The sequence below is a fragment of the Lathyrus oleraceus genome, chromosome 2 (genome assembly GCF_024323335.1).
Source record: "Lathyrus oleraceus cultivar Zhongwan6 chromosome 2, CAAS_Psat_ZW6_1.0, whole genome shotgun sequence".
NCBI classification, from domain to species: domain Eukaryota; kingdom Viridiplantae; phylum Streptophyta; class Magnoliopsida; order Fabales; family Fabaceae; genus Lathyrus; species Lathyrus oleraceus.
The window spans coordinates 54129236-54143505 of record NC_066580.1 but is presented as its reverse complement, the minus strand read 5'-3'; the positions used below and the strand labels follow the sequence as shown (position 1 = coordinate 54143505).

At 31.2% G+C, this 14270-nt stretch overlaps 1 protein-coding gene across 2 annotated transcripts; it reads left to right on the top strand.

The window, feature by feature from the left end:
- Positions 1-1881: 1881 nt before the first annotated feature.
- LOC127118070 (dormancy-associated protein 2) lies at positions 1882-2988 on the top strand. 2 transcript variants are annotated; one of them, XM_051048213.1, is made up of 3 exons: positions 1962-2196; positions 2305-2425; positions 2465-2842. In XM_051048213.1, exons 1-3 carry the CDS (start codon positions 2106-2108, stop codon positions 2601-2603), a joined length of 351 nt encoding a protein of 116 aa, XP_050904170.1. In that variant the 5' UTR covers positions 1962-2105; the 3' UTR covers positions 2604-2842. The 2 variants fall into 2 exon arrangements, with proteins under 2 accessions (NP_001414270.1, XP_050904170.1); NM_001427341.1 differs by having other exon boundaries at positions 1882-2196; positions 2305-2988.
- Positions 2989-14270: the final 11282 nt, after the last annotated feature.

Below are 14270 nucleotides of genomic sequence, written 5' to 3'. Positions count from 1 at the left end.
TCATGAAGAGGGGATATGACAAAAGTAGTAAGTAAATATTTTATATTTCTTTAAAATTTATAATTAATCATTTTACCCCTTTTAATTATTGTACTATATATTTAAAGTTGTTGTTGATTGACCTAATTGGTTTCAAATGTTATTCAAACTATAGGTGCTTAAGGACTAGTGACAAATCCTATCAGACAGCCTACAAAATTTTCCATTCTGGTTATTGTTTTTTTCCATAATCCTTTATTTTAGTTTTGATGTAAAATTATAAAGTGTGTGCCATTTTGGGTTTGTATTTGGTTTAATCAATGAATATTTGTTGTACAATGTTTCAGATTGAGAAATTGACAAAATGTACAATGTTTCTGTTTCAGGAATCTGTAAAATATGATTCTATATTCAGGGATATGGTTCTATAAATGTTTTGTAATACAAATGCAAACGACACTACAAAAAAAAACTTATTCCCTCGGTGTTTACATAAAACCGAGGTAATAATATTGAGATATTATCTCGGTTCTACAAAACACCGAGTATTAATATTGGATGCGTCAATGTTGGGGATCGAACCCACGACCTTTTAATTTCTAACCTTTTAATTTCTAACCTCAATTTTAAAAATACCGAGGTGACAAGTAATTGCTTTTCATGTCACCATTCGTTAGCTCGTCAGTGTAGCCGATATTAAATGTATTTCGCAGCCGACGTTAGATGTGTTAGTTGTAGTAGTGAACATAAGACATTTTAACACATACAATACACACAAACAACAAGTCCAAAAACCCAGATTGTGTGTATACAAAATACTAAACCACCGATATAATTTCAATAACATCACGTAGAATCTAGAGTTTGAAAACAAATCTACATTAAGTTCGATCCAATCCCAATTAGATCATACATAATCTACAACAAAAATAATACGATATGTTCCTATTAAGATTGCACAAAATTGAAAAATAAGTCTTTCCCAATATATCTCACTAATAGAATCCATAATAACATAGTTAAATTATGTTCAACAACTTAGACAAGAGACATCTTGCTAAATATTTTGTGAGAAGAGTGGCTACATCAACATAAGTATATATCATTATCATAATAATTAAATGTTCACATATTAATATAATAATAATGAAATGTCCACATATGAAGAATATTTCTTCTTCATGATTTTACATTTCCTTACACTAGACATTAATGATTTACTTTCCATCTTCAACAAATTCTATAGTATCAACATACTCTAATATTCATGTGAAAGCCGTATTGACATTGAAAATGCATAAAAATCTCACTTCCTGATTTTTAATTATACCAACAAAAGTTAAGGTAGTGTATACATGTAAACATAGTTTTAAATCCCGGTTGCGGTCGCAAATATGGATGCAATTGCGATAGCAGGTGTTGCTATTGTATTCACTGCACTTGTTATGATGCATTTGCTGATGTTGCAACATGAATTTTAATTGAAAGATCTTTCAAACATACCATTAAAAAACACTTGGTGTTAAAAAAGATTAAATTGAGCTTTGGGATTCTAGAATTTTGAATTTTGATGAAAAAAAATTTAAAAAATTGGATAAAATTGTATGATGTGATTTTTAATTGTGATGAAATGCAAAATTTTAATTCACACTATGCGGTTGTGGAGCAGCAATATTTTTACAATTTAAAACCATGCATATAAATTACATATAATTCCATGTTGAGAGATGTTCTAGCATTCCTCACAAAAATCGATTCCACCATGTTCATTTAGAAACTAAAACGGATTGTTTACTCAATTATTTGACCGTATATAAAAAATCTTATTAAAATGTGTAGATTATATTTGGAATGCAGCTCCACGAGAAGTACTATGATTTCAACACTGTCACTTTCCACTAGTAGACAAGAACAACAGCGCATCATTTCACAGCCTCAGCCTCCTATCTTTTCAAGTCTTAAAGATAAGATTGAATTAATACATACGAGCTACCACTCCAACCACCATGTAAAGGTTCCGTATTGATTCCTACTTCCTTCCATTATAAATAGACACCACTTTCTTGCTATTTTTCTCATCCTTCACTACCAAATATCACATTTCAATTCTTCTTGAGTTCAGTACAATGGATTCCAGAAAAGCAATGCTCATTCTTGGCCTATTGGCCATGGTTCTTCTTATTTCATCAGAGGTGTCAGCTAGGGAATTAACTGAGGGTGAACTAGCTATACATTATTTTTCTTAATTTGAGCTTAATATTTATATACACACATTATTGCTAATGACTAAGTTATAACTAATGTTATATATTTACAATGTTGCAGAGGTTGTTGAAAAGTCAAATGAAGTAAATGATGCTAAATATGGAGGTTATGGACGTGGTGGTGGTTACCATAATGGAGGTGGTTACCACAATGGTGGAGGAGGATACAATGGCGGTGGCGGATACCACAATGGTGGAGGAGGATACAATGGCGGTGGCGGTTACCACAATGGTGGAGGTGGTTACCATAATGGTGGAGGTGGTTACAATGGCGGTGGAGGTTACCATAATGGTGGTGGTGGTTACCATGGTGGAGGTGGACACGGTGGACATGGTGGTGCTTCCAACAACGGTAACTGATAATATCAACATTCTCAGTAATAAATATCATGAATTAATAATGTTGGATGTTGAAAAAAAAAGAGAGGTATAGATAGACATGAATCTTTTATGGTTATGTATTATCTATCTTGCAACTCTTTAGTATAGTTATTTCTCAACTCTATAAATCACTATGTATATGTGATGGATGATGAGTTTTATTTTGTACCAAAGTGTTGAATGTTCTATCATGTGTAATATATCAAATTTCATCTTTAGAGTGCATCTTCTTTAGGTGTAAAAAAATTTGCCACTATTTTCCACCAGCATTCCACAATCCACACACAAACAATTTTTTATTTACAAAAGGTTAATCTTTTAAATTGTCTTACAATGATCTATATTCCAACAATAACTTCTTTTTTTTAAATGATAAATAATAATTATATAAAAAAAGAGAATAATCTCCAAAGTATATCAATGATATCCGCTCGATATAAGAAGTGTTTGTCAAAAACATAAAAGTGTTTGAATCATCTATCACATCATACTATTAGAAAATTCTTGATTGTTTAGAAGAAATTTTAGTCAAATTTCAAATAAAATTAAATCAACTTTTGGTTGTCTTTCAAACACAGAACCTTAACTTTACAAGAACTTTAAAAGAAAATATTTTGGCACTGTACGGTAAAAATAATAAATAATGGTTTAATAATAAGTTAATTAAAGTGTTTGATATTTTTTACATTTAATATATAATTATTAATTTAAAATTAAAATAAATTATAAAGGGTAAAAGTGAATTTTAGTAAAAAAATAAAGTAAAAAACAAAAGAAAAAACAATAAGAAACTAGACTCTGATACCATGTTGATAATGCGTAAATAGGCCACAAACTCTATGGAAAAGTTGTAGTAATACAAGAAGAAGAGGAAGAAAGTAAAGATTAAAGATGTGATTATTGTTATATCTAGTAAAGTGGTTACACTCTATGCTATATATACACAAAGGATAATAACAGAAATAACTGATAGATAGAAGGATGTAACTAACTAGCTACGTGCACAGATCAGCTAAATATGTACAAGTCTAAAATGGCTAATATTGACATATACATTAAAATATGGAATTAATTACTATGCACTGTCAGTGTACAAATTTTTACACTATCAATCCATCACCATCACCTGTTTGCATTACTTTATAGATTTTTAAAATAAAAGTAAAACTTATTTCAATATTCAATGTCTATTATTAACTGACAATGTAAAATATTTTTATACTGTTAATGTATTTCAATTAAACTCTTAAAATATTATTTAAAATACCATTTAAAAAAAAAGTTATTAAATAGTAAAATAAATTATAAACTCTTAATAAAAGAACTTTTAATAAAAGACAGTTATCAAACAAATATTTTATTGTCATATAAATGTATAAGATATATGTTCAAAAATATGTGATGTCAAAGCAGAGTCTTTATCTAAAATACCCTTGGTGCAAATTAAAAATATCATCCAAAATAATGGATGGATTATATATTATTTTATGCAAAATTTAAACAATTTGTGATTTATTTTGATTATCAAACTTGTAATAAAAATAATTAATATTTTCTTTTCTCAAAAGTAAAAAATACTTATCGTTAACTTTTTAAACCCATGGTCCATGTCACAAATAATTATCGTTTTTTATGCAAAATTAATTTTAGACTAGTTTAATTATTATTCATTTTTGTTACAGATTAATTACTCATTCCAATAATTGTTATTATTTAAATAAATTTGTATTGTTATACCTAAAAGAGGGCTCATAAGATGCAAGGCAAGTACAAAAGACTTTAGTTGAATCCATAGTTCATTTGTGGTCATGCCTTTTCTTGTTTGAGCGCCGGTTTATTAGATGTGTCGTCCATTTTATTAAATATGTCATTTCTCTCTAGGAATGATAGTCAGGTATGGGAAAGTGGGGAAATGATGTGTCCCCATACGGTAACGGTATAGAGTGAGTCATTTGACAAAATTCTTCGAAATAGCGGTGGATTAATCGTCCTTTTATGCAACCTATAATTACGATAAAAAAACCACATACATATAGATTATCACCCCCTACATGAGATAGCTCTCATCCCCACACCAGACTTTAAAAATCTTTGAAAGCCTAGGTTTCGCGGGTGGAGGAGATCTAGTCCCCCCCCCCCCCCCCCCCCCCAAGATAGTACGCCCAACCGTTTTTTAGAAGTCAAAATCCCGGGGAAGGAACGAAAATCCAAAATCACATTCTTGAATGAAGACGTTGTTGATGTTCTTTCTCACAACAATGACCCTATGGTCATCAGGGTTCAAAGGCTCTAACTTAACCTCAACAACATTGGAGCATTCAAAGGCTCTTTGATTCGCCTTACCCCCTTATAATGTCACTTTTGGAAGACCCGCCTTTAACTTCTTTTGCCATATTTCAAATGAAATTCAAACAATTTCAGGATGTCTTTCAAACACGGAACTTTAACTTTACATAGGTTTTAAACAAAATTACATTGTCTAAAATACCCCTGTTGTAAATTAGAACATTTATTCTAAATATATTCAAAAACAGTTATCGATGTATTCAATATCATTTCATACAAAATTTGCACAAGTTATAATTTATTTTGATTATCATATACTACAAGAAAACTACACTTTAGCATCGACTAAAAAAGTGACTAATTGGTCGTTACCGTCGGTCTAGTATCGATGTTAGGATGGACGCATCAAGCCTAAAAGATAATAGTAGCGTCTTGCCGATGCTAAGTAGCTTCGGCCTTCGGGAACTCTACTTGAAAGCTAATACATAATTGAAAAATAATTAACTAGGGTCAACCCTCGCTAACATTTTTACTAAAAATACTCAAATAAATAAAGACATTTAAAATATATTAAATGAATACATGTTAGCATTCGCTTTTGAAAACGTAAATTTGACGCTAATAGTGTTGGAGTTGGGGTGACGCTAAAAAATTGTGTCTAAAATGCCTATTCTTGTAATAAAACTTATCAAAAAAGAAAATAAGATTTAGGTTATAAAATATCAAAATAAGTTTGTGGTCCCTATAAATATTTATCTCATAAAAAATTAATTTTAGACAAATTTAATTATTATTCTTTTTCGTTACAAATTCTTTAATCTTTTGATAATTATAATTTTGGATTAAATAAGTTTGTGGTCCCTATAAATATACCAAATTTCTCTTTTAGTCCCTCTTAAATTTTCCTTCAAACTATGGTCTTCATAAATTTTTCCATCAACAATTTTGGTCATGTTGCATCTCCAAAAAACGTGATCCTTCGCGAAGCGCTCGCTCGCACACGGAAAAGATGTTGGAACAAAGTATTCATCAAATTTAATTTATTTCAAAGGAGGAAAGGGAAAATATTGATAAAACCCTTTAAAAAGAAAAAGAAAATGGTCATCGCAACCAAATTCGGGTTCGGAAGTCGGTTATACAAGAGGAAGGTATTGACACCCCTCACATTTGTTGTACTCAACGGGGACCACTTAGTTAGATTTGCGATAGAGTGTTAGCTAATGTTAATTGTTATCTTCTACTTACTGAGCGAGAAAAAGAAAGAAGGGGAAATGTTTTTTATTAAAAAGGGTGTTTTTTAACATTAATATATCTGACAAGATTTCTCAGTCCTGCTCCTACGTATCTCCATGTGCTATGGAGAACTCAAGACTACGTAGTTCTACTAAAAGAGAAATACTGGATTAATTTATTTTAGAGGGTGATGCTTATATCACATTTGAGCGATTAAACCTTTACTTGTTACTCGCTCTTTGAGGCTGAAGTCTTTGTTTTTTTCGCGTCGAAATGGATATAGCATACTCGTTTCTGGAAACGTTTTTGATGTCGCGAAAGGGAAGAAAACAAGTTTGATGTGTTGAGTATTTTATTTGATGATGATTACTCGAATGGTCAAGTAAGGCTCTAGACCACCTCCTTTTTCGTCCAAGTTTATTTCGAAAATGAGTTTCACTTAAGGTTTGATTATGAAAAGAGTTTGGATGTGGCGGGGGTTAGAAGTATTTTAATAGATGACAATTGCTAGAATAGTTGAGTAAGATAACTCGTATCCAAACAATTGAGGAGAGAAATCATATGCTCTAGATCATCTCTCTTTTCACCCTTTTGAAATAGTGTTTAAGTAAAATTAAGTAATTTGATTTGATTAGGAAAAAGACACTCGATGTTGGGTCGAGGTTTTTATCATTTACGTTGGAACTGAAAATCGGATGGGATGATATGAGGGTTTTGAAAATGATGGAGAAGTGGATATAGAAATGGTTTTGATTTGTAAAAATTGTTCGACGTTGGATCAAAAATATTTTTTTGTTCTTTTCTGAAAGCGTTGATTTTAATCTTGAGTTAACAATTAATTAATATAATTAAATAACTGAAAGCGGTAAACTTATTACACTTTTACGGGAATAAGAGTATAGTTTGTTGAATGGGGATACAACACGATAACTAAACAATACAAGCTCAAAAGACAATTGTAAATAAAGAATCTCATTGTGAGAAGGCCGAAGAGAAAGCCAAGGGACTTGAAATAAAATCAGAAATTGAACTACATAACTTAGCGCTATGTTAAACAATCATAAAGAGATTCATGTTTGAACCACCCAATCTGAGGTCGATCAACAAAACTCTATGTGCTTTAGCATTTTCTGAAGTTAAATTGAATTTTTAACTCCGAAATTGCAAGGCATCTGTGAAAAAATGATTTTAAGCGACAAAAAGAAACGAAAATTAAACTAAAAAAATTTATTGTTATGTTAAGCAATCGTAAAGCGATTCATGTAAGAATCACCTTATCTGAGATCGATCAACAAGACTCTATGCGTTTAAGAAAATTTCTGAAGTTAAATTGAATTTTTAACTCCGAAATTATATTGCATTTGTGAAAAATCGACGGGTTAATAAATCGAATTTTTTCTATTTAACAATTAAAAATAATTAATTAATTAATCAATAAATAGATATAACAATAACAATAAAACAATAATAATAATAATAATATTAATAATAATAATCAACAATAATAGTAATAATAATAATTATAAATGACAATAATAAATAATAAATAATGATAAATAAATAAACAATAATCAATAATAACAATAACTACAATAAACAACAATAATAATAATAATAATAATAATAATCAACAAAATAAATAATAAAAATTAGTGAATAAATAAATAATCAATGATAAATTAGAAAATAATAAAAATAATGATAATAATAATTAAATGTTAGCAAAAATAATAATTAATAACTAAATTAACAATAAGAATTAACAAAAGTAATCAATAATAATAATAATAATAATAATAATAATAAAAGTAACAATAATAATAATAATAATTAATATGAATTATAATGGTAAATTAACAAAAAAAAACAATAATAATAATGATAATAATAATAATTAAAAATAGTAATATTAATCAAAGATAATCATAAACATAAACAATATACTAATAATGATGATAATAGTGATAATAATAATAAAAGTAAATAATTCAGAATAATAATACTAATAGTCAGAATAATAATAATAATATAATTTGAAACAATGAAACAGATAGAAAAATGTGTTTAAGAGACAAATGGTTATTTTAAGAGACAAGTAGAGAAGAAATTTGTTTCAAAATTTGAAAATAGACACATCCAATTCGGAATATACATGTGGCAGGGAAGTTTTTAATAATAAAAAAGATTTAATCCTTCTTCCCGATGTCCAATGTTTTACAGCAACAAACAACAATACTTGCACAAAATATTTTCAAAAGAACATTCACATCTCTCTCGATCTCCTCTCTCAGATTAAGCAACAACAACAATGTTCTTCAGACACAAAAAAAAAACTCCATTAATAAAAAAATCAAAACAAAACACAATTTTTATCTCTTTGCCTTTGTTCACAATGCACCAACAATACAAGGAAAGACTTTGTCCCAGCGGCAGATGGTGAAAGGAGTTGTTCTGTGATTTTATGGTAAGGTGGAGATATGTATTGGTGAAGAAGGAGAGTACCAAAGGGAGGTTTGCGGTTCTATCAAAGGTGTAATGGTGGTTTGGATTTGGATTGCTTAATCTTGTCCAAAATCTTCGAACCCTAAAGATCTTGAAGGAAAATCTCACCTTGGTTTTCTGATTTGAAACCCTCAAAGTTCTCAATCCAATATCAACGGTACAGATAACCTAATTGGACATTATCAACCCTAATCTAGTTGGAACCCAATCAAAAAATGATTATGTGTAGTTTGATTATGTGTATGCATAGAAGAGAGATTGAAGATGATGAGAATGCTTTGAAATTATGATTTCTTATAGGTTTTACTCACTAGAAACCTTGCTAGACAATGATGCATGTACCAAGTGTATATATATATGTAAACATGTATGAAAAAAAAGGAATAGAAAAAAAAAATCAAATTTTCCAGATTTTTTATCTATAGGTTGACCTATACAAGTCATGGGTTGACCTGTACATGATGTGTGTTGTCTATGTGTCAACCTGAAGAGGCAGCACATGAGTCAGAACTTACAGGCTTCATTACTGCAACATGGGTGTCGACCTACGCATCATATGTGTCCACTTGTAGTAAACAAAATTCTTATATAGGTCGACCTATAATCGTATGTGTGGACCTATAAATAGTTTTTTCTTCTATAGGACGATATGTAAAGTGTATGTGTCGACCTATAGGCAGTTTTTCACCCAAAAATGAATCTTTAATGCACAATACATTTTATTAATGCATAAATCTTCCCTAAACCATTTTCAACCATGTTGTCATGCTTCCTAATGCAAAATGCACAACTAGACTCAAGTTGATACCGTCCAATGTACATAAACGCTAAACAAAAAGTTTTGACATCATACAAAACAAATCTAAACAGAAAGTTTCACTCACATACTCCCCCTTTTGGAAGATGGTAAAACTTGAGACGATGCATTTCGTGTCCTTAAAATGAAAGGTTACCCCTGAGTGTATGCATCATATCTTCATAAACTTCTCTCCCTTTGACAACATAAAAAAGAAACACATCAAACTATTCACAATATCAAATCACATATGTTCTATACAATACAGAGAGAGTTTCAAAGATAAGACATGAACTCACATATTCTCACCATACATGAAAAATACACTAAAATAATAAGCAAACCAACATCACACATTAATCATTTAAAATTGTAGACATTATTACACAACCATTATCACAACTTCAAACAAAGAAGTAATATTTTTAATACATAAAACAGAATAAAAATAAGCCAATAAAAGGAACAATACATAATGACTCAAAACATGACCCAGCAAAATGCTTAATGAAAAATGAGACCAAAAGACACAATCCAAGACATCATCACAACACTTCATTTAAAAGCACTTCATCTTCCTCCCCGTTCCCTTTATTATCCCCTAAGCATTGGCCTATATCCCCTATTCCATCCTTGACCATCATTCCCATAATGATGATCTAAGAAATCACACATCTCTCTATAAAACTGAGCATAATGACGATGATTTTCATTCTGAGCTACAATTGTTTGGTTGATTCTAGCAATGGTTGCAGCATGATTCATGTTCATCTCATTCCTTAAGGACATAAGACTCTTTTTCACATATGAAGCAAAAGCCTCAAAGTTAGCATCCTGAGTAGTCATATGCTCTTGCATCAGATGAAACTGCTCCATTTGTGTAGCTTCAAAGACATCTCGCCTTTAATAATCCTCAATATACCTCTCATACATTGCCTCAATTGCATATTCTGAAGCAATGTCATAATAGAGGACGTATCTGCATAACCAGTACCAAAACTAGTAAGATGATGAACTCCATGAGGAGAATTTTGCATTACAACATCTCCCTCAATGACATCATGAGAAACTCCCATATGTTGCTCATCATCCATATGAGCTTCAGCTGCATCATCACCAAACTTAGTAGGATCATAAAAGTTGTAAATTTTTTGACCATTTTTACCTACATAGAAGTAATATGCTAGACATTTTATGTCCCAAAACTACCCTAAGTTAGTAAGGGTTTGTTGAGAGAACTCTTAAGCAGATCCGGGAGATTTGTAGATGAGATTTGGCATGCCGATGTTGAAATGATTTAGAATATTAGTTATCATGGAGACATAGCAAAAGGATGTTCCTTTGTTGCAATCTTTGATAGCAAACAACGAGAGACAAGATAGTGAGGCCATTTGGTCTTGATTTTATTCAACATAATGTATACCAAATGAATTTCAGCAAAGTCAATGCGAGAAAATCCTCCATTTTTAGGACGCGAAATATGGGATACTAGCCACAACAGAATTCTAGGGACCATTTTAAACTTCCTAGTGGTAATGGGATCATATCAATTTTCATCACGAGGAGCTTTGAGTAGTTCATTCATATGAACGTTCCACTTAAAGTGAATATGAGTGTGAATATCTATCACCAACGGATCCACTTCATCATCATCAGCATCAGCATCAGCATCAACAACTGTTATACCAAAAAGAGATTTCCATAATTCATTAGTAAATTCATAGAAAACATTACCAATAGTGAATTTGAAACAAGAACCTTCCCTAGCATGCAATCCGGAGTAAAAGACACGAATTAGGTCTTCGTTGTAGCCTTGAGCTAGCTGTAGAAAATAGTCAATCTGCTGATGTGCTACAAGATCCAAACTAGCAACCACACTTGTCTTCCAGATATATTGTTTCACCATAAGCCTATATTTATGTTTTTCTTCAAACTCAGCAACACACTTTCTAGAAACCAAGAAAAGTGGATTTTCCATAGTAACAGAGGATGAACTGGCCTTACTTTTTCCCTTGGCATCACCCTTAGTCTTAGAGAGCTTAGGAGCCATAAAAACTTTTGAATTTAAGTGTGCACTCCAAGTGTTTGGTGAAATGTTTTGATAAAAAGTGAATGGGTATGAGAGATTTATGAATACCAACACACTCAAATAGGACACACAATCAAGAAAACACACAAAGAAGTAAGGACAAGACACAAACAAGTGAGAATTCAGAGTTTTTGTGAGTTATGGTGAAATAGGGTTTTTGAAGGGAAAATGAGAGAAATTTATGAATAATGCAATGATTATATGAAATTAAAGATGTTAATGATATGGGATGAATGAAACATACAATATTTAATGTAAATTGAATTAGTTTCAAGGCTCAAGATGAAGTTAAGATATTTGAGGATTTAAGTGCATGAACAAGAGTGAAGGAAATGAAAGGAAAATTGACCAAATGAAAGGTTATAGGTCAACCTCCGAACGCATGTGTTGATCTGTCAAGATTATGTGTCGGCGCATACTGAAGCGCATACCAAAGAATTCAAAAAATCATTTTACGTGCCGACCTATCAGTTACATGTGTCGACACATACTGAAGGATTTTTAACAAATTCAAAACTTTGATTTTATGTGCCGACTATACGTATTCCGTGTCGACACATAATGTCCAAAACTTGAATTTTTTGTCATTTGTGTATATGGAATGACTTTAAAGGACTCAATTTGACCAATGCATGAATAGTTTGATGAGACACTTATGCATATGATTGTTTTTCATGATTTTCTAGCTTATAACATGCAACCATGTAAATGTGGGCATGAAATGGTAAAATCAAAACACACAATGGTCACATTTTAAATTTGTGGAAGTGAACATTTATTACATGCATCATACACACAATATCACATACCTTTGAAAAATAAAAAGGGTAAAAGAAGAACTTACTTACAAAACAAGAAAACAATTGAAAAGATATTACCCCACCATATGAATGACGGAGAATGCACTTGCATTCCACAAGAAACTCTCAAACGAAAGTTGAAATGAATGCAAAATATGCTACAAACTCAATGAAAAAATGAACACTCTTACCACTTTTCCCTTTCCAAGAGTACTTGAAAGTAAGATTAATAATTCATAACGTGAAAATGCATATAAATTTTGACCCAATTCGCATGCAATTTAGTGTCATTTTCATATGTTTTTTAGTATTATGCCGGTATTATTAAGTTATTTTAGGTATTTATCGAAGAAGAGCATTCGTATGAGAAAACCGAGAAAAAGAGAAAGAAATGAAGAAAAAGCGCCGAAATCACCATTTTCTGGTGCGGGGCGTTTGTCGTGCACCTCACTAGCCACGTATTCCACTTTTTAAGGTTATGGCATTCTCCATGGACCTCATGGTGTTTGCCGTAAACGTGCAGTTCAGAAAAATAAGGAAATCAACTTGCTCAGTCTTCACCAACTTCCTTACTTTTTCTCCACTATTTCCACAACACTTGTGGATGTTTTCCAGTAGCATATGACTATATATTGATAGTTTCCAAGTGATATAACTCTCGCATTGGGGGACTATCACACCTTAGTTCTTAGGTTTTTTTATTGTAAGCTTGGATTAAAGTAATCATGATGCTATTAGAAGTTATTTTTCATTTCGTTCTTTGGACGAAGTTATTTCCGTATTAATTCCAGTTTTTCAGGTTCTTTATATAATTGCTTTAATTTATTTCTACTTGTTTAAAATTTATTTACTTGAAATGTTGCTATTAATTTCCATTACCATGAATTGCATGTTTTTGTTTAGTACCATGTCCAGCTAAATTTCTTTGAGTCTGATATGTGAGGATCATCGTTCTGACGGGACTCGGTAATAAGTTGGCCTAAACCTTTTTATAAATTATTTTTCTGGTTTTGATTTTTAATTTTATATACTGAAAAGTTTTGCACGAGAGTGAAAGCATTAAGGTTTCGAGTCAATACCACAAGAATGTGAGGCTTGAACCAGATAGTAAAAAGTGGGCATTAATCCTAAACACGGCAAGAGCGCTTTAGGATTCATTAGAACTTATTAGTTTTTAAAAATTATTTATTGATTCATATGGGTTCGCCAGAGAAAACATATGGTCTAGAAGTATAGTTAAAGTGAATAACACGAAAGTGTGAGATAAAGGTTTTTAAATTAATATTTTTCTACTGAAAAGTGATTTAAGACATTAACACACGCCAATAAATTATTGAGCTCATGAGGTACACCAGGATCCACATTTCGGTCTCTCCTTTAAGATATATTTTCTAAATTTTATTTTAATTTTAGTTTTAATTTCCCCTAAATAAAATTTTCATAAGCCTTATATTTACATAACACCAATAGATAGCGATAAGTTTGATTATTGGTCCATGTGGATTAGATATCTTTTAAAACTACATGATACAACTGTGCACTTGCAGTTGGATAATTCGGTAGACGAATTAAGTCGCGATTAAGTTTTTGGCGCCGTTGTCGGTGACCAATTTAGTCAATATCATAACTCCGTTGTTGTGCAGTATAGACTAAGGAATCTATTTTCCCCTTTTATTTGTTGGTTGTATACCAAACACTCATTCCTCCGAAGACGAGCCAATACAACCCATAAACGGAATCAAGCATTTTATTCTAAGACACCGAGTTAGACAACTTCGTTTAGAATACAATATCCCAACTTCTGATATGGTTGCAAATTAAAACCGTCCTCTCAAGTACCATATTGCTCTGTATGAAGAGGAGCCACACTCGAGCATTGCACATCCTGCCATCGAGGAAAATAATTTTGAGTTGAAACCTTCACTGTTGCAAGTTGTGCA

Coding starts and splice junctions, on each gene's coding strand:
- LOC127118070 (NM_001427341.1), top strand. CDS start 2,106: ATGGATTCCAGAAAAGCAATGCTCATTCTTGGCCTATTGGCCATGGTT. Junction 2,197..2,304: donor AGCTAGGGAATTAACTGAGG/GTGAACTAGCTA, acceptor ACAATGTTGCAG/AGGTTGTTGAAAAGTCAAAT.